This window comes from Ischnura elegans, chromosome 10 (genome assembly GCF_921293095.1).
Source record: "Ischnura elegans chromosome 10, ioIscEleg1.1, whole genome shotgun sequence".
NCBI lineage: Eukaryota > Metazoa > Arthropoda > Insecta > Odonata > Coenagrionidae > Ischnura > Ischnura elegans.
The window spans coordinates 23,185,988-23,211,991 of NC_060255.1; the positions used below are offsets into that span (position 1 = coordinate 23,185,988).

A 26,004-nucleotide genomic window follows, 5' to 3' on the forward strand; every position below is an offset into this window, starting at 1 on the left:
AAAGAGAATTTTACTCATTTATATTGAAATGGCCGGTTTTAGAATGAGAAATTCTTTTATTTTTTTATTATAAAGAAAAAAGCACATCTAATTCCATGGAAGTGGTAGAATGCACAATAACTCACCGATGTTTCAATTCATTGAAAAATAAAGGGACTCAACTGATAAAAGCAAGAAATAAATCCAGGAAGTGGCATGGCAGCATGATACAAAATCTGAAGCAGGCGTAGGAGAAAACTGTCAAGTATTCTTTTAAGAATTACTGGCTATCTTTTGATTGACTACTGAAAAAATATCCTAGAGGTTATATTAGTCAATAAATAAGTTTCCATCTTTGGAAAATAGTTATCCACTAAATACTCTAGCAAACCACGAAATTAAATACTGAGTAATGTGGACACGTCTTTGGAGGAAGCAAATAAAAACAAACCTCTAGTACTTCTCAGGACATAATATAAACAAACAATAAATGCTAAAAAGATATTTCATTTTTAATTCCAAAGAGAGAGAGAGAGAAGTTATTTAATTGTAGCTCCCCCAGACAGAGGAATATATTTATGCTTGACTTTTTCAACATCTTTTTGCATGTGAATTACCCTTCTGAAAGTCTTCATCTTAATATTTATCCATACATGCCATGAATCACCCCTTGGGAAGCCCTCAATAGTACATGTTTACACATGTTTTTCCACTGTGCGGAGTGTTTAACCTGCAGAACTAACTGGAGGACTATAACACGGTACAAAATAACATGAGTACTTCAGTATGACTACACCATACCAACTTTGTTTTCAACTCCAAAACCATTAAACTACAGTCTGAAAAAAATATGTACTTGGCTACAATTATGACTGAAACAGGGGCAAATATGGCAGCCAAAACAATATGTAATAAGATAAACACTATCTGTTTAGTTGCCAGAGTTGGGAAGAAAATACTCCTCCCTCCACTCAGGCTGACCATATGTTCTACCTATTACTTCAGAATGGAGTTTTACAAGCACCACCTGAAAACGTCAACCCCCTTCATGAACTCATACATACGTACTACCCTCTGAGGCTTTCAACCCTGAGCACACCAGTTCACCCCAATATTCAGTGAGGAAACTAAGTTTGGTTCAGTTCAGAAACTATGGCCGTTCACCTTTATTTTTAAGTGAATTTCAGACCAGCATATACAGCAGAGAAACTCTCTGCGTATCTTGAACTCTAATACTTTTACAATTTGCACGATTTTGAGTAGAAGTTGGAAGAAAGTCTTCCAGGCCTTGATTTTTGGTTGCTGCAATTTGTATGGTTTTGGTTTAATACATCTATTATTTACAAACAATTTCTCGTACTTTTTTATACTATGTTCCTAAATTTTTTACCACCAAGCTAAGAAAGATTTGTTTTGAACAGTACACCAATCAAATATGAACTAGCTCCACAATATGCTATTAAAGCAAAGACAAATGAACACATAATTCAGTCATCTATTCTAATATACTTTTCTTGGTGAGGTCAAGTATCATGCATAAACTCAAGTTTATTTTTAGCGTGGGTCTAGCAGTATTATCTATTCATCGTAGGGAGACTTACTAGGTAGAATATTTTGGGGCCAGGGTAGTCCAGGGAAACAAAAAAAAAATAACTGACATAAAATTTTTAAGAAAAAGGATTTTGGAAAGCTAATCAAAAGTCTTCTTTGAGAACTCATATTAATGACAGCTTTTCACCTAAGGAACTGTATTTCTTTTTGATTCAAATCGTTCTTAGCCTTACTAAGCCCACCTTTAATTCTGTTCATGCTTCAAGAAAAACTTGACATCCATCAGGAAAAATTTTAAAAAATAAAATAAACCATATTTTTTTTCCTTTTGATGAGTGAAAACTCTCCCATTTTAATTCAAATCTTTATTTTTGAGCTTATTCCAAAGACTTATTTTCATAATTGGGATCTGTTTCTCAATAATGAAAAAAACAAATACTTCTTTGAACAAGAAATTTCATTGATTGCACCAGGTGAACATTTAAGATAAAGTACATTCTACCACTTTTCAACTGTGCAGAAAAATCTAACCTTATGCAAGGTGAGGGGTTGTGGGTCATGAGGACCTTACTAAATTAAGGTAAGTGAAACATCAAGCTACCTATGCACATTTAAAAGTAATTTACTGACACATACCCTAAAGACGTAGATGATTGGATCGAATCCACTGGTGAGCTGCTTGGAGTCATACAAATAAATTTCTTACTTGATGAAAATGGAACTGATAGGAGCTTGAGGAAAAACAAAAAAATATGGGGAGGGCATACATTTACATTTGCCAGCCTTTCTATCAATACACCCACATAAGAAAAACGAGGTTTCAAAAGTAATAAGAGTTGAAAAAATGGCTCTTCAGACAACTAAGGAATGAAAAATGACCTCTCAAAGGTAAAAAAAAATCCCAGCCCACTTCTTCTTCAAAAAAAAAACTTTAAATAGAAAATGTTGATAGTATAATTAGAATTATGAATAAGAGCAAGAAAATCTTAAATCACCTTCTTTACCTTTTGCCTGTCTTCTCCGCTTACAATCATAATCTAGTCTTCTACCTTGCAACTTTTTCCTATGGTGCTAAAAAAGAAAGAAATGAAATGAGATATTTTCTGCACTAATTCAATTGAAGTAACGTAGAATTAGTAAAACAATTACATACATCAACTGCAAAAATAAAATGTAAATTTACATAAGTAAAGGTCACATGTGTTATAGTAAGGTATCTCCAAAGCAATTCACAAACTTTTAAAGAGATAATTTTTTAGAAATTGACATAGAAAATTTCATAGTAATAATAACAGTAATATTTATAAGCTGATATATGGTATTTCTTGGTATTCAATATAGAGAAAAGGCATATACCAACAAAATATTTTCAGGCAAGAATTCTATAAGCAATGAAACTTACCATGACCTCTTTGAGGTCTTTAGTTTGGAGATGGTGGAGGGGTTCTAAGAAGTTTTGCTTTACATTGTCATCCAATGAATACTTGACGTCTGCCATTTGCTTCATTGACTCGCCCATTTCAATTAAAGCAACAGCTGTTGGATAATCAAAGAAAAAAATGAGAGTACATATAATTAAAACAAGAGTAGAATTAAGTGAAAGAATGGATTTTGTTGAGGATCTGATTAAAGTATGTACAACTATCCGTCACTTAACACAATAAATACACTCCTAAAAAGTGTCGCATTAGGCGTATTTCGTGTTAAGGGAAAGGTGTATCACAGGCAGTATAATTTACACTTAGTACACTATATGCTCTGATTTTTCTGGGAGCTAAATACCCATGGGCAAGCCCAGACCTAGGGTGGGACAGAGGGGTCACGAGCCCTGGGCGGCAGATTTCAGGGAGCGGCAAAATTTGAAAAGTTTATTTAAAAAGTTACATAATTTTCTAATTAAATTGTTGAACAAACCAGTAATATTAATAAATTAATTAAATAATTATATTAATCATTAAACCAGTAATATTAACAAGACTTTTTAATTGCAAACATATGGTGTGTAATTTCAACTACTGCACCTCGAAAAAATAGTGGTACTTTATTTAAGTGGTGGTCGAGGGGAGGGAGGGATTGAGGGGGGCTCACGGGATCAGGGGGGAAGGGGGATCAAACTGATCTTTGCCCCCCCTGACCAAACTACGCCGACCCAGTTCCGGCCCTGCCCATGGGCATTAATACAGTTGATATGGCACAGAGATCGAAAATCCAAGATATTATCATCTATTGTAGAGCCAATTACTTCATCGATATATTAAAGTGTTCTTCATGTTCATCTTTGGCTTTTCGCATGCTTGTTAAGGGGTGACATGAGGGCTTTGGCGATTTCCTCAGTTAAGGTAAAGCATGAAGATTGCTTGAAAAAATAGAGAGCAATCTTCGTGAAATAGCAAAAACAGAGTCTAAAGAATTCATGCCAAGCAAATTCATGTTAAACGTTAATTACCTGCGCATTCGGGGCGGTCATCAAACAGCTTTTTTCGAAATTCAAAGTTCGATATATGTCAAAATGTAGCCCGAGGTACCAAATTTGCAGAGAAAAAATTTTGTTCCAGTAGGTTGACATCCTACGGTGGCGCCAGCGCCATTTATGTTGAGCGTAGGCAACCCGCAATACATAACCCTCTTTTTACGCTATTTCGGCGATAAATGTCGTGATTTAAATGTTTTTTTTGTTGATTTTGCACCAGTCATGTCTGAAATTGCCGAGGTAAGCAACGTAGATCGAATACTCACCCTTTTTTAATACAATCACCGGCATTAAAATGCAAAGAAACGTAAAAAACTTTGAAAATCTCTTAAATAATGGCATATATTTTAATTTGGTGTACTCGTATGGGCATGATCGCACTAATATGACCCTACCGTTTATATAGAACAACACTCTTCCCCTCTCCCATCCTAAAGAAAGGATCTCCTCATCTCCCTATGTGCCTATGAACTAATGTCAACGCACTGCTCAGGGATGTGAAAAACCCTGATGCCTTCCTCTGGCGAATACGTCTTTCTTGCCTGCACTATCCTTTGTAAGGCTACTCTTCGCACTTCGGCCCTTTAATCATTCAGCATTGCAATGAGAATGTTCTCTGGATGAGCGAAGAACACTTTGCTCTGGATGAATTTCTCAGGAACTGTACTTTTCAGGGAATTGTCTCATTCTCTTAAGCATTTCCCAGATATGTTTTGCTCCTTCTGTAATCTTCCAATTTTTCTTTATTGTGAACCACGTAGGAATATAGAGCTTCGTGATAATCTTGGTTATTGTTAAAAAAGCCACTGTTGGTCGTCTTGTTCCTATATAAATGCAGATCACTAAAAAAAACGTGAGTATTCGATCTATGTTGCTTACCTCGACAATTTCAGACATGACTGGTGCAAAATCGACAAAAAAAACCATGTATGTGTTGAGGGTTGCCTACGCTAAAAATAAATGGCCCTGGCACCACCGTAGGATGTCAACCTACAGGTACAAAATTTTTTCTCTGCTCATTCGGCACCTCGGGCTACATTTTGACATACGTCGAACTTTGAATTTCGAAAAAAGTTGTTTGATGACCGCCCCTGTTCTGTACATACACAACATCAACACAAGCCAATATGTGGGGAACATACCCTAAACTATAATGTTATGTTGCTCCTTAAGTTTTAAGCCTGAGTATACATTATTTTATGTAAAGTAATGTAATACTATACATTACTTTACATAAAACCAAAGTTCATAGTTTTTTTACTATATATATCCCATAAAGTAATGTATACTCAGGCTTAAAACTAAAAACGAAAAAAAATCTTACTACCACTAGAATAATAAATAGGAAAGTAAAATAAATCTTACTACCCACCGAAAACACTATCTTCGCCCAGTTTCCTGCCGTAAGTGACCATGCACTCTCCTAGAACACCCTCTGGCTGAGGGTATGTGGATGCTTTCGCCTGGCCACTAAGCTTTGAGATCCCTTTCACAGCTGCCATCTTGGCCCGAGCAGTTGGGTTTGGTTGCAAATATTCCTTTGTCTTTATCTGCAATTCTTCAACTAACTCGTATGTGACATCCGTTTTCTACAAGGGAAATAAGCCAAGATATTAAAATCAATACATAGATTTCCTTACTGGATTTTAAAGCAAATTACACAAAGCAGCTGGAAATTCAATTTTTTTCGTCAATGTAAGTGTTGACTGTAATAAATGGCAAAAAGTGACAATAATTGATGAATTGATTGAAAAATGTAAATGTAAATTCTTTAAATAATATTCAGACCAATGCTACAAAAAACTAAAATACGCAACAAGAACAATAAGCTGCAGGGTGCAATCATGTTTGATTTTGACAATGTGATGTACTGATTTTGTGTCTTAATTTTAGCGATTTTTCACATAAGAAAACAACTAATTTAAATAATTTTTTGATAGTCCCTTATAGATTAAGCAAAAAAATACTTTCCCTCTAACTCAAAGAATTCTGCTGAGTTATGCAGGTGGGTGCCCCATGCTTTTGGATTCCAATATTCAAGACACCACTGTTTTCACTAAAAACAACCTTGTAGAGAAATACCCAAGAGCATGGAGAATCCACACACTTTTCTTGCCTTTACAACTGCTTACTTTCACCTACTAGTGAATCATTCCTACTAGTGAATCGAAACACAATATCTTCAGGTGAAATCTGTCAACTTACCCTTTCCATATCCACAAAGTCCACATCAAGTTTTGTTCCTTCTGCCCCTCCCATCTTCTCCGTCATATACTGCAAACAAAGAAGGAACCAACAATTAGCAAATATCAACCTCATAAAAAAAATTGATTTATATAAAAAGCACTCCAAAAGACAATAAACAAAACCAGTAACATAGCCATCACAATTTAATGAAACTAATGGTAATAAATTTTCCCCACGCCACTCAAATGCTATCCACACTGTCATATCTGTCACACACAGAAAACCCCCAAAATTGGAAGCTACCAGTATAAAAGCAGGATAACTTGGAATACTCTATGCTTGGGAGTTAGTTGGGTTAGCAATTTCATGTTTCAAGCACAGAAATGCTATTTGTGCCTCAACTGCTTTATAATGGCGACGAAGTTAAATTCGTTATATTTAAATATCTCTGAGGTACATAAATACTCCTGGAATATTTTTGCGTCGTTTCCTCATTAAATTTTGGTTTTAAGTAAAATAAACTTGACTTTAATATTTAAATGATTTTATTTATAGCATGATACTGAAAGGAATTCAATCGAATCATCGGCAAAAATTCTGATACTTAATTAACACCTGTAATTAAACTATCTGATGCCACACAGCTGGATATCCTGAAGTTATACTACCTGCTATACAGACAGGCGCACACCCTGAAATAATAATGATTTATCTACACATTGTTGGCCGCACCGAAATTAAGTTTTCTGTCTCTGAATTAAAATATTATCGTGGTGCTCATTAGTGTCGATCTGGTAAATATCAAATCTAACCGAAACAATCGATTGTCAGATGAGCCGTGGTAAAATTATTAATCCCTATGATTATTTTGGGAATTTCACAGCAAATCTCTCCGTAATATGAGGCACAGAAAACGCAGAACAACTCATCGCAACATATTGGTGGAAACATGAAAATGTACACGCGGAAAATGGGAAAAACTCGGGAAATTTCTTTCCGTGACAGAGTGGTCACCCATCGAATGACTGAAAGCCGAAAGATAACGGGTTTACGGAAGGTAGAGATGAAAGCGAAGTGTAACGCGTCGGTGACCCGACGATATAAGACTCTTTTCTTCCCTGCGCTACCACATAATTGGAGAGAGGATCTTCCTCCTCGAAGACTTCCGGATTGATCTCACGCACCAAGGGTTAGGGTGATATCAGGGGGGAGTAAATGGCGGAGAAAGCGCTTACTTTCGAGACAGACGAAGCGGATCCATGAGGCGGCAGTCACTAACAAGATGAGCAGGCTGCCACTAATCGTATCATAGTAACACTCATAATATTGGACCGCCGCGACTGCTAACTGCCCGAAAATTTTAACTTCCACGGTCAATGAAGATCTCCTGAACATTCTTTAAATATCTTCAGGCCCATAAATATCACCAAAAAGAAGCTTGACAAAAGTGAGGAATGCCCCTTACCAACCAGAAGTTACGACTCTTCCATTGCCTTGATTATTGAAATAACGAAAATTATGACTTCACTATCTCAGATAGTTTAATGTCTGCCTAAGTCGGGTTATCTTTTGTAAATTTCAAGTCGTTCAAATGCTTGTAAGTGATTGGTTAATTCCAATTGTAAATTTTAAGCTATTTAAATGCATTAAAGTGATTTATTTATATCCAATATAAGCATCATTCAAAATAATTTTAAGTATGTAAAAATATTCTCCTATATTTTTTCCTAATTTTTAAATGCCTTTAATACAGGTTTTAATTTAAACCAAAGTAATATTATTTTCCTGCTATTTCCATCGTAAAGTTAAAAATTTTAATTTTCAATTTATTGACATTCAGAAAAATTTCCCCTCTCCACTTCTCGCCGCAGACCGCGAGAAAACTATTTTAAATCATTCGATGAAGTGAATTAATAGCTAGGTCATTTTAGTTTTAAGTGTATTATTCCTCAGTGTCAACACTAAAATGAACTATGCCACGTAATGGTGGCACAAATTAATTCCCATCTTAGAGTACGCTGAAAATTATAAGTCCACCCCGGCGAAGGTCAAGTTACGACACATTAAATCGTGATTAGCGGCATGCTACACTTTTCGTAGAAGTAGGTCCCCATCACAGAAGGATAAAGGTTTCACACCTCCCATCTAATAATCCTGCCACTCGTATAGTCGCGGTCTGAGGCGTCGATTTGTGACAGAATTGAAATGCAGAGAGGATTAGATAAAAATTTAAGAAAAGGTGAGATTTTCTACCACCAATAAAATGCAACTCACTGTTAAATAAGGCACCACCGTACACTCCACCGTCCTGAGAACGATGTTAAATGATCAGCTAACGCAATTTTTGCTCCATCAAAACAGGCCGGGTGATAATTACAAAAATAATTCACTCGCTCATTCGTGAGGAAAACACTTAAATCCTTTAGCATAATCAACATGGCTCAAAATTTCTTTCACAATTCCCGATTCGATTTCTTTAGCCACAAATTCGACCTTTCTTATCTTAAATAACGTCTATACTACTAAAAATTCCGAGAAAGCTCATTTAACGAGATAGGCATGTCCATCTGTCAAGCCCTCATCATTCACGACTGTTATCTGAAAACAATATTTGACATAAGTATTGTATTATAAACGATAATTTGTTGGAGAAGATTAATTATGAATAAAAAACTTCCTCCAGACAAGACGAGGATTGCTTCTAGATATTTTAGCATTTTGAAATAAATTATAAACCCGTGTCTAGAGTAAATATAAAAATCTAGGATTTTCGAATCCGTAATATTTTGTCCTTGATAAAATAAATACTTTGATAATTCATAAAGATACTCAAAGAGCATAATAATATTTGGTCATGTCTTCCAACATAAGCGTTGCCGTTTCACATTTAGATTACGAAAATTCCATAAAATCCTTGAAAAACCTGGATTTACTCGTATAAATACATATTTAATCTCCATTTTATGACATAATCACCAATATGCGTAAAAGGCTCGGATCTTCTACGGAAAGAATGGAATGGATAAAAGCTTTTCCCAGCCCCGACCCATAAGAGGAGTATAATGTGCTGAAGCTTACGGCGCGGCGGACCGTCACCCCTAACTCCACCTTTGTGTGACTTCATGGTCCCTTCTCAATCAATCTTTCTAACGTGTCGAACACCCGAAAACGCAACGAATTAACAGAGTTTAGAGGATGGAAGGGGCAGATAACTCATAACCAAAAAGTTTTCCTCATTTAGCCATTCCCTCGTAAGTTTAATATAAGAGAACGGGAAAGTTGCCGCCCACTTTTCATGAGTTGGGGGCGTCATTAAAGTTCTGGGTCACTTAATCGCTCAGGAGAACCAAGCCGAGGAGTGGCTGAAAAGGGATGACCCACCAGGGATATGCTCGAGATGTCATCCACTGATCTCGGATAGGGTTTAAGCCGTCGATTTTTCGTCGCGAAAAGCACCACAGGTTATGCGAGGGAATGAAAAACGGAAAAATACGGATACCTTTATCGCTATCACAAACGATCATAAAAATGGTGAACGAATTAAAATGCGCCCCTATCGGAATTGGGAAATAAAATTAAGTACAGGAAGATGAATTAGTTTGCTAAATCATACGCAAGGGCGGAGCCCCGTCATGGAATGATACTACTTTACTTATACTGCTATTTTCACAATTGTAAATATGAATGTCATAGGGGAAACGTCCGTCACCAAAGTTACGTTCTGAATAGGGGCCAAAACAGTGTTTATTGCTAATGTCAGTCGTTCCCTCATGGCGGATTCCTCGGAGGCAAAGGCGTAACTATGGGGGAGGGGGGGGGGGTTGAGGGGATGCATACCCCCCAAACCATCTGAGAAATCAAAAAATGTATGAAAATCTTGTCTGGATTTGATATATAATAACTGCATCTGATAAAAGTTAAATTTTAAGTGCCAAAATTATGTAAAATGCATTTTCAAGTATGTTATTTTTCAAAACTTTTCATGAAATCCCCGTTTCATGGGGGGGTAGCCCCCTCTAATCCCCCTTCCCTCATCCCCCCCAAAGCCCCCACATTCCACCCTCCCCCTCACCTCAAAGCTCCCTCACCCCCTAAAGCATATTCCTAGTTACGCCACTGCGCGGAGGAAAGGTGAGATTTTAAGGGCGTAGCAACGTTTCAAAATGAATTTCATCAGAGCCGCCGCTTTCATTCATCGACGCACCGCTACGAGCGAAATAACCCGAGCGAGGCCCACTTGTGGCTCTCCTCCGCTGCACGCGCGGCTGTGCCTAGAAAACTTCGCTTCTCCACCACCAGAAGCAGCAGCAGCGGCGACGGCAGTGCCTACATCCATCCCAGCCAGGCGGTCGTGACCGTCTCTGTGTCAAGGCCACGCACGCCCGCCAGACTCGTATACACACCGGGTGTCTGCCACCGTCGTCAGAGCACGCGGAAAGGAACGCCCGGTTTTGCCCGCGATCGCGCAAATGAGGAGGCATCGCGGGAACGGGGTCTCGACTGGCGACTTCTTCGCGGGAGGGGCTTCCGCATAGGCAGGCCAGCGGCGTCTCCGGGAGTCGGTCACGGGACCATCCTAGCTGCGTCGGCAACAGCAAGCAGGAGTCGGGAGGAACGGAAGTTGGACCGCTATGATGGAGCACCGCCTCCTCAACGACCTCACCGTCTCGACGAGTTTTCGCGCGGAAGACAAAACGTGACTACGTGGAGAACATCGACCACGGTATATTGCAATGTGAGATTCTCCAAACGGACCTTAAACCGGGGCGATATATCGGCCCGACTTAATAAAAATTATTTTATATAGTGATTGCGGCCGTTTCACCGGCTGCCGTCTCACAAATACCGTTCTAAATACATCTTTAGCATTGGGAAGAATTCTCGATGCATTCAATAAAACTAAGTAATTGTAATAATTTAAAATCTGATATCTAGCAAATTCTGGAAAAATACCATCGGAAGTCTTTGCACATACCGCCCGAAATAGGCTGGCAGGGTAAAAGCGTTTTCACTCACTGCTCATATAAGTGCGTATAATATATATAATCATAATATAATAAAAAATAATAATGGACAATCCTAGAGGGTCCTGTTGATGGAAAAAGGCTCAGAGGATGACAACGGTTCCAGTTGGTTTGTAGACCAAATAATGACGAATGTTTGGATGAAAAAGGTACGAGGAGATGAGGAGAGCGGAGAGAGGAGAAGAATGGAGAGTCTACGTCGGAGGAGGGAACCTAACTCGCCACTCGCGTCACTAACGGCCAAAGCGATTCGAATTTCACGGAGAAATAAACTATGGTTAGGGCTGTAAAACTAAATTTTCACTTGAGACGACATCATCTATCTAATTCATTACTTTTCAATTATGTTTCTCGCGATTGCAATTACTAAATTGTAAATATTACGAATAAATAGATCACATTGCTACCGAAGCATGAATTAATTTGCTAAATCATACGCGAAGGCGGCGGCATCATGGAATGGTCCTCCTTCACATATACCGTTGCTTCCCTGCATGTCTATACGAATATCGTGGGGAACACGCCCGTCACCTAAGTTATGTTCTGCAAAGGGGCCAAACCATTGTTTGGAGCAGCTAATCTAAGTCGTCCCCTCAGGGTCGGATATTAGGGAGGGGGTCAGCCTCCCCCCCTCAAATGAGAATCAACATGCGCCACTGAAATCATCTGATGATGGCACCTGCAACGGCGGCCGTAATCTCGATCGAAAGATCTCAAAACGCAGCATAAGTCAAAACGTGTGCAGACATGAATATCCGAGAAAACCTAAAATAGAAATTACGTCAGAGTGAGATGTTAATAATTTTTCGCGGGAATTATTTTCCTCTTCACTTACTTACGAATACGAACCACTTCTGCTCAACCAGTAGCCTTTCTTCTTTTTTCCTACATTTCCTGCATCTTATGGTAAATATCATTTCCGACGTGAACATTTTTATAGTTGAGATGTAGGAAAATGTTGACACAAGCTACTACTCCATACACTCCGAGAATTTCAAGATGACTGCCTCAGAGAAAATACTAGGACTAGTCTTTTATCGATTCAATAACTGATCATAAAACCTATTGTTATAAGAAGGCCATTGCTATAAGTTAACTTCAAATCGTAAAAGCTTTAATTAGAAAGAATAAATTTTCAAAACACAAATTCTAGATGAACCAAAAGGTATTTCCCAAAAACTGCTGGAAAGAGGAGTTTCTAATAATAATTCGGTAAAAGCAGTCACTGAGATCTCCGCGAAGAATGAATTTAACGTAATTGGAGTGGAGTCGTTGGTTATACGCTCTGCCCTCCAAGCAATTTCCCGCTATATATGGTGACCTTGTGTGCTCTTGCGGAAGGAAAGACCAAACACATATTAGAGAATACATACACAGAAGTGAAAAATGTAGGAGATAGCTCACTATGTTACCGCCATTCCAGAGAGCAAAAATTGGCTCACGAATAGGGTGGTTTCCTTCATCAAAGAAAACGAAAGTCATTGATTGCGATTCGTTATCCACCATTAGTGTATTCATAATATACAAATTATTTGGTTTTAGAAATCCCAGTTCAGACGAATGTTAATGTTAACCTCATTTGAAAAAGGCCAGATTGGCGCCCATGAGATGCAACTCCACGTGAAGTCACAGGGGCCCAGATGCTATACGAGTAGTCAGTAGTTTTATATAGTCTGAGATTACCAATGCATGAATGAGGCACAGAGCTCAGGGAAACATCTCTTAATAATCACCTATTATAACAGCCGATGGTCGGAAAGTTTCCTTTGTTTGATAGGGTATTAATAATTCTTATTTAAGCCAAGTGCTACCTGCTTGCAGGGTACTCTGCTACCTGCTAGCAGCCTGCATCGTAGCGGCGCTAATAGCCTCGCACCACGGTGGCCTCACACGGCGGTAGATGGAACCAGAATGACGTCACACTGGCTTTTCCCATCATTCATACTTAGCCGTCGCGTTTTCGCTCGATGGAAAATTTTCACTTTTCATTTAATCGCGAAAAATATATGTCGTCATTTAAAAGCGTACGTACTCCAGGAGCTAATCTTTCGATTTAGACAATTAAAAACAAGGAAACCACCCTATTGAGGCTTTCCCAATGTTGAATAATTTCAGCTAGAGTTATTGCGGAGAGTTGACAGTTTTCCGAGGGACAGTTATTTGCAGTAAGTGAGCTCTGAGTTCATGAAATATGAATCAACGCTGCTCTGCGATAAAATTATCACGGAATCGCACCGTTCCGGAACTGGTTAATTTCAGTCAACTGAAGAACACGCGAAAAATCTCTTCTACCGACAATTTCGCCCGCAATATATCGTCGTCTTTCCCCAAATGCAGAGCTTCGCGGACAGCGCTGGTCAGGGAAGAAGACAAAGAGGCAATTCTTCACGCGTTCATTATCTCCCGACGTTTTGAGCGCTTTTTTTTCAGTCAACCTGCCTTGTAACCACGGAGATAAACAGGCAGATGCAAGCTTTAAATTTAAGCGAGTCCACCAGCCCTCCATTCAGTAACTTCTTTCGCCAATTATCTTTTAAAAAGATTAATTAGTAATGCACAAAAATATGTACAAGGATTATTGAAACAGGGTCAACACAGAAAGTCGATTTTTATTCACCAACGCCGACAGTTTTTCCTGGTTACCACGAGAAAAAATTGACATTTTTAAAGATGAAAATCAAGAGTATAAAAGGGTATGGGCGTACCCAGCGAGGGGCAGCTGCCCCCCCTTAGAAGCAAAAATCGCTAATGTCTTTAAGGAAAATAATATTTTTTCAAGCGAATAATTTTATGAACTAATAAAGAGCTGTTAGAGTTTCCTTAAAATGTTGGCTTTAATCACCTTTTCCATGCTTAAATCTTAATGATAGCTTGAACAACCATGGCTTACTCCCCCCCCCCCCCCCCTAGTTTTTGATGCTGGGTACGCCCTTGTAAAAGGCCAAAATCAACAGTCATTAAAATCACCCGGATCGTCGCCCACCTTCTCAGAGGAAACTTGAAATGAGTAAATAACGATTATTTAACAACGAAAACGATAATCAGAAGATAAGCATATCAGTAAAGAAGTCGGAAACGTAATAGAACATTCTAAAGGTCTTTTCGAAAGTCAAGGACTTAAGAGTGTTTTACAAGGCCATTTTTAAATCTTCAAGTTTATACCGGTTCTCTCCATTCTCTAGAACTTGTAAAAAAGATCGCCTCACGAGTAACATTTGATGTCTCAATGAAATCATTCATGCAAACAATTTAAAACTTAAGTTCATCGCCTCCTCCCTTGTAATTGGTCTTAAGCACCTTATACGTCCCATTTATCAATGCCTGAAGGCAGATAGATTCGTCTCGTTAAAACAGGATGGTCTATTTCATAAAATTCGCGCGGACAATACAATTATAACAGGAAAATATGTATTGCCTATATCCACGTCAAACTGACCTTTCTAAATATGTTTAATTTTATGCACGGGCACGGAAATCAAGAGCGATTCTTCAAGGGCAGAGCTGTTCGCGAAGAGTCGCTAAAATATGCCCAAGTTTAAAATTATCGCATCACATAACTGCTGACAGACACCGATGAGGCGGGGATATTTAGGCAATGGCTTGCATAGCTTGGATATTTTGATTTCACACGGTTGTCACATTTCATCCGTTGCCAAATCAGGAATGAGAACGGCACAATTATCTTTGCAAAGGAGAGGCGTTATAAAGAAGAGTTAGCTTAAATAAGGTAACAGCAAAAAAAAACACGAAGATAAATACAGAAAAAGTCAAGAAATGCTATGAGAAGAAAATAAACGAAAGTGGTATTGTGCATTGAAATGGAGAATCAACTGTCGGGAATGTTTTGGAAACAGTTGGAGCAATTGGAACAGTGTGTTATTCTACGAGGAGTTACAGTTACACGCTCCGGATAGTATAACAAGCTGCTCCAGTTGATTAAGGTGTTTATACCTTTGCATCCGTGCGCGCAACTGCGCGCAAAGCTAATTGATATGTAGCGCTTTCAAGTCGTTCCTAAAACGGCTAATGATGATATCTTCACTAGGTAAACAGAGTATTAAATCAATTATTTCAGTATCAGGTATTGCAGAACACAAGTTATAATGGGTTATGCGGTTTTGGGAATCATAAGTACCCTAAACGATCAGGTTGAACAAAGTCATAGGGTTTGGTGACCTTAACTTTAACATTAGGATGGTTAAAAAATTACCCGACCGATTTTGGCATCCTTTACATGAGATTCTGGACATGAAATGTTTTATTCGTATTAATATAGCTGCTTCACGAGGCAAGGGACGAAGAGATACAGAAGAGTGAAAGGTTGGATAAGTCGGTTGCTTTAATCAAACCACTGGCTACCACGCACGGCTTATGCTGTGGCTGCTAAAATTGCATGGATGATACTTCACGTATTTTACCAAAATAAAAAAAAAGAAATCAGGCACTACACGATAGATTGCTGAGTAGTAGGTAAAAAATATAGAGAATATTTCAGGATTTGGAACTACGTATGTTCTCTAGCACTCGTTTTTATATCTTCAAAGTTTTTATATCAGATGAAGTTTAATCATTCATGTCATCTGAAGTGTCCTCTAATCTTCTCCGATCATTAATTTAACCATCTACAAGTGCTTGTTATATTTCATTCGCACTTCAAAAAATCTATTCCACATATTCGTCGATAACAGCCCGTATAATTATCCCCTTTGAATTTCAGCTGCTTACTTAGACTCAATAAGCGGCAATTCGTAGCAAATCAAGAGAAATTACACATATCGAGCGAATTCCTAATTAAATGAGAGAGACAACTCAGGAATATGATAGCAATTGTATGTAATAGTGAAAATATGAACAAAAATGGATAAGGATTAACACGGGAAATATATTATCGGCGATCGTCACTAAAAGTGATGATCTGGTAACAGCACTTCCAAAATAACAAACGAATCTGTCTAAGATCCAGACCCTAGGTGCTAGACTGGATTTCAGTTTTCACCTTGGAATGAGCCTTATTCATTCCGTCCAAAAAAATCCTTTTAGAGTAACTTGACAATGCATTCCTAGTGTTTAATATATGGGCAGGGGTTAGATGGAATAAAGGACTTTCTAGTCCCAATATCTCCCAATATAGACGCATTATTGTTATCTTTCCCATTCTTCTATACAATCTAAATTATTTTTCTTGGAACTCTTTTGAAAGGCTGCCGTAAAAATTTCCATACTTTCGTCCAAATTGGAGTGGAATCACAACTACTGCCGAAAACCAACCGTTATCAACAGCCTACATTGTAAAAAATTGCTTCAACAAAATTTGAGTTATGGCTATATCACGCACTGAAATGATTCCGCACCTTTTCCTGACTCAAATGCAATTTTTTATGAGCCGATAAAACCCTTACTTGTAAAAAGTTAAAAAAATTTATAGCGCTTTTTGACATCTTCTTTATATATTTATAAATAGGACTATAGGATACAGTTAAGCTGAGGAAAGTGAGCAACAACATTTTTTGGCAGAAAAAAACGCCACAGTCACAACTCAAGATTAAATTAGGAGAAAAAATAAAGAAAAAAATATAAATAAGAGCGCTCAGAGCGGCTCCACAGAAATCAAAAGCTGGACTGGATACTTAAGCATCATTATGGAAAATTAAAAATTTTAAAAATTAAATAATTTAAGAAGTCAGATTTTATTAATATTTGATAAAATGATAATTTTATACATGATACTTCGTGAGCATTAAATTTGATTGAAATATAATTTCCAATCGAAATAAACAGTATGTAAACCAACGCCATGGTCTGAATCAAATAATAAAACCAACAGACCCATCACGTGACCTGGGATTCTGCCATTTCAATCTAAGCGCATCCGCAGAAGCATGTTATCCCTCTAGAGTTCATATTTACCCTATGGCTACAATAATAAGGAATGTGGATGGACCATTATTTTAAGAAATTTTCATCCCTTTACAACTTCATTCCGCTATGTACCAATTTCAAAAGCAGTCATTTGAAAATAAACGAGCATTGTAAAAAATCCAAGTCTATAAATCGACAATAAGTTTGAAAGATCATCCACAAACATTCATGCCATGATTCAATGTCATTCCACGCGGGATCAAACCATTAGTTACAGATGCTACGCTCAAAATCCATAATCTCACATTAATTGAACACGCTCAACTGGAAGACCATCCCAAAACCATATTTCTTGCCTCTAACTTGTTAATTACCATCAGTTCAAACGCTCGGTGATGCGAAACTCTTCAATTAGGCAAATGGAAGCCGAGATTTTCCACGAATACCCTCAACCGGACAAATAGCATGGTTTCGCGTCGCCATAACGAATTAATGCGAGATGGAAAGAAAATCGTGGCTATACGCCATCGCTTCTCCACTGCGGCATTTTCGCGCGCGTGCGGAAAGGGCATTCCAAGGACACGGATAGAGCACAGATGACCGCATTACACACTAAGCGCACGGAAAGAATGGACCCCGATCCATAAAAAGCGCTTCGGCCGCATATGACACGCTTTCATTTTGGCACATTATTATTAAGCATTCTACCGATTAAGGTAGGTTTCCATGGAGTGCTTAAGAAGAATTCCGGAAGTCTCCCCTTCAATCATGCACTTCCCTCTTCAATGCACAATAAGACCTACTCCCTTTCATTCTATCTAAAAATCCTATTCTTTTTCTTCCCCCCCTCGTTTACTTAACATTCTTCCCTCTAACACTTTTCAACATCTCCTCCCCGCTAAGTACTCGCTCCATCCATACCTTATGTCTCCTCCGTATCTCATCGAAAAGCTGCCTCACCTCGCCAACAATATCCAGCACTTCGTCGTTCCTTTTCCTCTCCGTCCACTTCACCTTCTCCATTCTTCGCCTCCTCGTTTACCTAACATTCTTACCTCTAACACTTTTCAATATCCTATCCCTGGTAAATACTCGCTCCATCCATACCTTCTGTCTCCTCCGTATCTCATCGAAAAGCTGCCTCACCTCGCCAACAATATCCAGCACTTCGTCGTTCCTTTTCCTCTCCGTCCATTTCACCTTCTCCATTCTTCTCCATACCCACATCTTGAATGCCTCCAATCTTCTCTCATCCTCATTACTAGGAAATAATATTTCCCCACAGCTACAACCTTCTCACGCTGAAAGGGTTGCGCGAAAAATGATCCTATAGGAGCTCTTGTCCTAATTCACCACCAAAATTGATTTAGACCACTTACTTACGGAGTGAAATACACATTAAATTGCGAATAAAATGAAACTCTCCTCCTCCTTTTTAAAACTATTTAACGACACGACCGGTTTCGATTCACAGTAATAATTTTCAATTTTCAATGATGCAGTGTATCGTCTACATATTACCCTACAAGCCGCCTCGACAGGTGCTTGGCGGGGGTGTTAGGGTAGCAGCCGTTTAAAAAAAGAGAGAAGAAAACAAGAAAGAAAATGAGACTGGGATCTACCCAGCATTTATTTAATTCCTGTATTGTTTGGGGGAAAAACAAATTCCTACACACGTCCGTTCGGCAAAATATCTCCCTTAATTTACTGTTTCTGTCGGGCCTAGAATTATATCATAACTGATTGTCTCATCAAAAAGTAAAAAAATGTGGGAAATTTCATATTATTCCCCAGCATACGATGGAACAACTCCACCACATTGGCCTAAGGATCTAAACTTATTCTCCCATGCCGTGGAAACTTGACGAATATTAGTTATATCTACTAGACTCTTCGAAAAAGCCTTCCGTTATTATTATGAAAAGGTAGGAATAAGCACCTATGCCAGGGTCAGGGGAGGATGCCTGTAACGTCTGTCGCTTTGAAAGACCGAAGAACTGTATGCTTAACAATTGAAATACTTACGGTGAAAAACCACGCAAGAGATGACCATTTAACATATTCCATAGGAGTGCGCCAGAGATACCACAAGCGAGAGAAATCGAAAACTCGATCATACGTATTGCTCTTCCGCAAAAAATAGTGGCTGTCAGGGCAACGAGGATGACCTACGAGATTTTGTATTCTGAATTACTTCCCAATATAAGCTAGATGATGAGACAAGAGAGTAGAGGGAATTGGTGCATACATTGGAAGGAAATCTGCAGACTAGAAGGTTGCTTTTCTACTGCCACGAAATTGGAAAAACACAGAGTAGAAACATACCGTAGGAAAAGAAAGTTAAATGCGAATGAGGATAGAGAGCATAAAGACCAGGCGTACTGTAGGTATACAAATTTCCACCCGAGTTCGCGAGAGAAATAATTGTATCCTGATATTTTATTTTCTAGCTATGAATCCTATTGGGCTGGATAAGAATCTAGAAGGTTAGGTGGACGGAGAGGAGGAGCAAAAACGAAGAGCTGGTGGATGAATAGATAGAAATCTTATAGATGGGATACGAAGAAGAGAGAGGTGTAGATGGAGCCAGTACTGAGCGGGGAGGGGATGTTGAAAACGGTGTTAAAGTAAATTCAACAGATTCAGGAGTGATAGAGTGGAAGCTCGAAATAAAAAAGGTAGTCACACTTTTCAATGCGGAAAAAAGCAACTACCTTTTATCTCATTACGTTATTAGATGGTAGAATGTTTGGGAAACGAGGAAGAGGAAGGAAGGGAATAGTATTTTAAACAGAATGAAAGGGAGTAGATCTTATTGAGAATTTAAGATGGAAGCCCAAGAAAGGAGGAAAGAATGACAGAATACTTCTTAAATATTCAACGCAAACTACCTTAATCGGTGGAATACTTAAACAGTAATGATCCTATTGGAAATAGCGTGGGGATCAAAGTGATACGGGTCCGAAGCTCGACTGGAGTCAAACACACACGGGCACCGGAACATTCAAATCCGCTTCCCGTCAAAGCGTGTCCCTTCATTCCAGGTCAAACGGCCACGACAGGTCCTCGCCGAATGAGGAATATACGCCCCAGTGTCCTCGATCGTCGCGATTGAGCAAATCGCGAGCACTGCCCTGACTCGGATGGGTCAAACAACTATTGAGGAAAACCTTTTCCGGGCCGACCAAAGACTATGAAACACACATGAGAAAATTTCTACGTTGGAAATCGACGTAAATTACAAATAAGATTAAACTAGCAGTGTCCATCTGCGTGTTCTACACCCAGGTTGCCCTTGCTGGGCTACCGGCTGTTACCTTGTTGCTAGCCATGGCCCAATCGCGAGAATCACGGGCCAATTGAGAGAAATGGTCACACGAGGCTTGGGGGACACGGAATTATTTGTGGTATGCCACTGCCTGGCTGTCCTTCGCTATAGTTTTGCTTAGGAGAACCACGGCAGAGGGGAGACATGAATAGGGTGGTTTCCTATTATTTTTTTATTGCCTAAATGAAAAGATTATTACTCATGGAGTACGTATTTCACGATTTTAGCTTTTCAAATTACGATATCTATTTTTCGCGATTAAATGAAAAGTGAAAATTTTCAAGCATGCGACAGCTATGTATGAATGCTAGGAAAAGCAAGTGTGACGTCATTCTGGTTCCACCTGCCGCCGCATGGAGCCACCTTGGTGCGAAGCTATGGGCGCCAATAAGATGCAGGCTGCTAGCAAGAAGCGCTCGACTTAAAATAAGGGTTATCAATACCCTATCACACGAAGGAAACTTTCCGACCATAGGCAATTTTAATAGGTGATTATTAAGAGATGTTTCCCTGAGCTCTGTGCCTCATTCATACATTGGTAATCTCAGACTATATAAAACTACTGACTACTCGTATAGCATCTGGGCCCCTGTGACTTCACGTGGAGTTGCATCGCATGGGCGCCAATCTGGCCTTTTTCAAATGAGGTTAAAATTGATCAATGATATTTGTCTAAACTGGGATTTCTAAAACCAAATAATTTGTATATTATGAATACAATAATGTTGGGTAACTTATCGCAATCAATGCCTTTCGTTTTCTTTGAAGAAGGAAACTACCCTATTGAGAGAAATGGTCGCAGGAGGCTTGGGGGACAAAGCATTAATAGTGACATGTCTGTGCCTGACTATCCTTCGCTAGAGTTTTTCAAAGGAGAACCACAGCAGAGAGGAGACAGGAATTAATTGTTTTTTGCCACTGTTTGTCTCTCGTTTGGTGGGCAGGCTGTCTTTGGTCCGTTATTGTTTTTTCGCCCGCAACTTGATGCAATGTCGAGCTACAGCGCGAGATATTAGACCTATCACTATTGAGATAGTAGGCCCTAAAGTGCGACCGCGCAAAATGCAGACAGACTGACACGCAACAAACTCACTAAACTACTATAAATACGAAGCCTGCATTATATTTGCATTAAACCCGACTACGGAATGAAATACGAAAGCAAAATAATAAAAAATCAACCTAAAAAACGAAAGAAAAATAGCCCAATTGTTTCAACTACGTCATCGGTATTGGGCAAAATATTATATATATGCGAGAAATATAGCAGTTACGAACTGTCTGAATGAATCCCTGCTTTATTTTGAAATCTGATTTGGTAGGTGACGAAGTATAAATCCTTATTTGACTGTCTCCACTTCGACAAGAGGAAGAGGGAGCAGAGCCAATCGATGGCATCTTCGGCCTGGGAGCTCCAGGCGACTTCTGAAATCCACCCCCCTCTCTCCCCAGCAAGACTTCTTGGCGCCAACCACCGGTGGAGTCTGCAGACAGTAGTCGCGGCGACGCGTCTGCAGGGAGAGGAGACGAGTCGTCTACCCCAGACCTTAATGACCGTCGAATTAGGGTGGCCTTCGGATGCTACGCAATGAAGGATACAGTTTCTCAGAGAAATATGTTATCTATCCATCACGATTTCAATATCAGAACAGGATGTTTCTAAATGACAATAGAGGAATAATATTGTTAATAACGACATAGCTTTAATAGAAAAGCAAACACTGAAAATATTTAATAATTATTATATGAATAAATATTTGTTATATTAATAAATGATAATTGATTCTAGACAGCCGAGAGAGCTTGAGACAGTTACTGATAATGGGGTGTTTAAACCGATCGACAGAATGAATTAGAGTGAAAATTACTACAGCTGTTTGTATCTCATTAGTCTGAATTTCCACAAAGTGAACTAGTTGGCAACCGATCTAACCAGCCACCTACCTGACTTGACAAACACGATGGAAAGAGTTTTTACATCAATTACCTACTCCTGACCCGATGATCAGGGTGTGAAAGAAATAACTCGCCTTTCGAATGAAGGTACACCGTTTACGATTGGCTTTCACGATAATAAAATGCAACAATTGCCAGTGAAACAAAAAGTGCTGATTTTCTATTCAGTCCATGAACAATTTATATTTGTAGTGGAACGACATACACGCTGGAAAGCTATGACACCCAGATATTAATTTAGAATCATCACGCTTATTTTTTTATGCACATTAGTAACTGATTTTTCACAAAAAAATGAAAGAATAACGTCGCCTATACAGTTAAAACAGATTTTGTGGGTGGTTATTACCAGAGGTACGTCCATAGCATTTAATTGCTTTTTGGGTTTAAGTACATAGAATGTAAGCGCGAAGAAAGATGGATTTTATGTCGCAAGGAATTTTCATTCCGAAGCTTCAATCGCTTCCGGAGAATCTATCGATTCTAATCGATGAGAGGATGGCATGCACTAATGGCAGTCTCTAGCTCAGATTGATTGCGCACGGATCACTCGACCGTGACATTGTAATGCATAGCGCCTATCACGACGTGCCGTCACACTTTCACGGAGAATTTCACGACGATACGAAGGCATGTGAATGTCGTCGCTAGAGACGCTTCTGATGATAAGCTAAAATATTAAATACTGAATATATTAAATGGGGAAAGTTTTACACAAACATTTGAACGAACATTCTGAATATCGAATTTAAAAAAAAAGGGCTACTCCACCGATTTTAAGTACACTCAACGGCCCAACCGCTTCTGTATATCATCAGGAACTTCCCCTGGCTGAAACCACTTGATTTTAAGATTTAATTCTGTGGAGTTAAGAGGACACATCACTTCCATTGGACCGATCTTACTTAGTCACTAATTACAAGTTTAAAATTTAATCAAAAATTATTACCCCGAATACATCAGGGAACATTCAGTAGACCATTTAAATAATTTTCCAGCATCTCAATGGCATAAATTTTAATCTAAGACAATAATACTGATGAATTTTCATACTTGAGACGCAAGCTCATGTTGAAAAGCATTAACTCTATATGTTTTGAAAATTTCAAGATGGTAAAATAAGTTTATAGCAATTCATAGATGACCAAAAAATAACATTATAGCGTCTTAATGATGAGTCTTCTTAACCAAGTTTTTCTTAACTGTCATAAAAATGCAAAGGCATCAACCTTTTTCCTGCCCAAAACCACCGACCTCACCGTCTGGCCACCTTTCTTCCTCTCCAATTTGCATACACAAAATTCACCCCCAACCAACAATATTCACAAGGGCAAACAGAAATATCCAATGCTAGTTTCGGCGAGGGATCTCACTTTCTACCCGTGTTCCTTCATTCTAGTTCGGCAAGGATTCCAGAAGAGTCTTTCGTATGGCTTGAATAGTGACCTCCGAATAAGCGCTGACAAGTGGGAAAAAAGAGGGTAAGTGTGGAGAAAGATGACGGATTATATTCATTTCCGGAAAAATGTAATAATCCTAATAATAATAAAACATGTACACCGGAGTAGACGCTCCCGGCGATGGGAATTTCAATTACAACAGATCATGGAATAGTTTACTGAAAGTTGATCACCATTTAACCCTACCTTGATTAAGGAAACCAAGATTTAAATCGATACCTCTTCATTGTACCTTCGCAAAAATGTTTTGAATAGGGGTAATGTTAACTGCCATGGAAAATTATGTTTATTAACATCAAGTTCCATCATAAAGTTTGCAGACCAAGGAATGTGAATAAAGCGGCATTAAGATAAGCTAAAAACACTATGTCCTAAGGTCACTGAAATAGTTATTTAAATGAGAATCTGCTCACCTCGGATTCTCGAACGTTTAACAGACGAAATAATAGATTAAGAATTGGACGAAGAGATGCATTCAAAATACGAATACCTACTTAAATCATGAGGAAGGACCCATAATAGTTCAAAAATCAACACCACAACAGCGTTAGGAAAAGAAGAAAAACACACAAAAATTCCAAAAAGTTCATTAAAAAATAAAAAAAAGCTACAGAAAGATAAAATCAGAATAAAACAAAAATAAAAGCCATTGGGACAAGCCAATTAACCAAATCGTTCCGAAGAGAACAAGCGAGAAAGAAAATTGTTTTCGACGTAACGAGGACCGCTTCTAGCTTCAGCGATAAATACTCATACATAAATGGGCTCCGATTCCTAATACGGTCAGTGAATCCTTTCCGTTCGCTTCTCCTAACCTCAAACGGGAAGAAGAAAAACAACTCAACAAGGCCTCCTTTCCTCGCAGCACCCACTGCAACAACGATTCCTCACAGCACCCACTGCAATGCGGGAAAAATGAGAGACTGGACCGCTCCAAAAGTGCAATAAAATACGAGCGTCATCAAAGAGGGAACTATGCGCGACATAGCCATTTAAGGGGACCCACTACTTCGGCGAAAAGTGTCGCTGAAGACCAACACAATTTCCCATTTCCTCACCTAACCTTGGCCATGGTGCACTAAAATATTTTACTAAACAATATTGTAAGGATGAATTTGTTCGGTCACTATAACATAATGCCCACATTTGCAGTGACGTCGAGGAAAAATAGAATTTAAGCTAACATTTATCCCTATTTTTACAACATTTATTCAGGCGGTCTACCGCAAAATGAGTACATCATGCGATTACTACAAATAAAGGTTACCCAATTTGAACAGCATGCCTTACTTTATTAATGAACACAAAGCTATTTAAATCCAACAGTTTACGGATATTTTCAGATTTTTACTGATGTTTGTAAGACGATATCGTTAAAACGTAATATATTATTCTGGATTAATTATACAAATTTATAATAGGTAAATTTTACAATAGAATCCACAGATTCCCGGCCAAATTCATGTTTATGCCAAGTGACAACGGAACAAATGAATTTGAATTAATTAAATATGAGGATGTAAAATAAATAAATAAGCATAAAATTTATATTCAATTTCAATGGGATATCTTAAGTAAACACTGATATCTCTGAGGATTTTAACTAGTAAACTTACAGCCTCTACTCTCTGTTCCACGGCGATTCATGAGTTTGCGCTGTGGTATTTAAATGGAAGGTAAGTATACCAGAGAGCGTGTTGACATGCTACCGATAATAATCGACTTAGGTGATGTTAAATTTGAGTAAAAACTACTGCCACCCATGCGCATAAAGGCTAGCTTAGTGAGAACTAAAGAAAGTACATGGGCATCATTCGTTTCAGTCGTTTTCAATAACAGCGACAGGAATAAATCAAAATATCCAGGGATTAAAATTAGCGAGTGGGAAAATATGATGGTACTCGCAGTCACTCGAGGGGAAGCTCTGCCCCCCCCCCCCCTGAGAGACTCCTCCGGGAAAGGCCTTCTCTGGTCATACTACCAGGTCTTACAATTTTTTTTTAACCGTATGTCATAGCACCGTATCTCCTTCGTAGTAATCCTAAGACGCAACACCGTACACATCCCTCCATTGTTGAGATAATAATTCACGAAATAGTGAAATTTCACGATTTGGCCAAAATAATACCCAGACGGCACAGAATCCTCCGTATCTAATTCGTATGCACATAGTATCCATTGAATATCGCC

General features: G+C 38.7%; 1 protein-coding gene across 23 annotated transcripts in view; it reads right to left on the reverse strand.

The window, feature by feature from the left end:
- Positions 1 to 26,004, reverse strand: part of LOC124167213 (endophilin-A) — a 326,930-nt gene that overhangs the window by 30,563 nt on the left and 270,363 nt on the right. For 16 of the 23 annotated variants that reach the window (XM_046545068.1, XM_046545079.1, XM_046545075.1 and 13 more), the window contains exons 3-6: positions 6,206 to 6,274; positions 5,373 to 5,589; positions 2,933 to 3,066; positions 2,526 to 2,601 (exon numbers count right to left, since the gene is read on the reverse strand). In XM_046545068.1, the coding sequence (XP_046401024.1) occupies positions 2,526 to 2,601; positions 2,933 to 3,066; positions 5,373 to 5,589; positions 6,206 to 6,274 (496 nt within the window). The remainder of the gene's footprint in view (positions 1 to 2,525; positions 2,602 to 2,932; positions 3,067 to 5,372; positions 5,590 to 6,205; positions 6,275 to 26,004) is intronic. The other 7 variants (XM_046545082.1, XM_046545078.1, XM_046545074.1 and 4 more) reach the window with 1 other exon arrangement.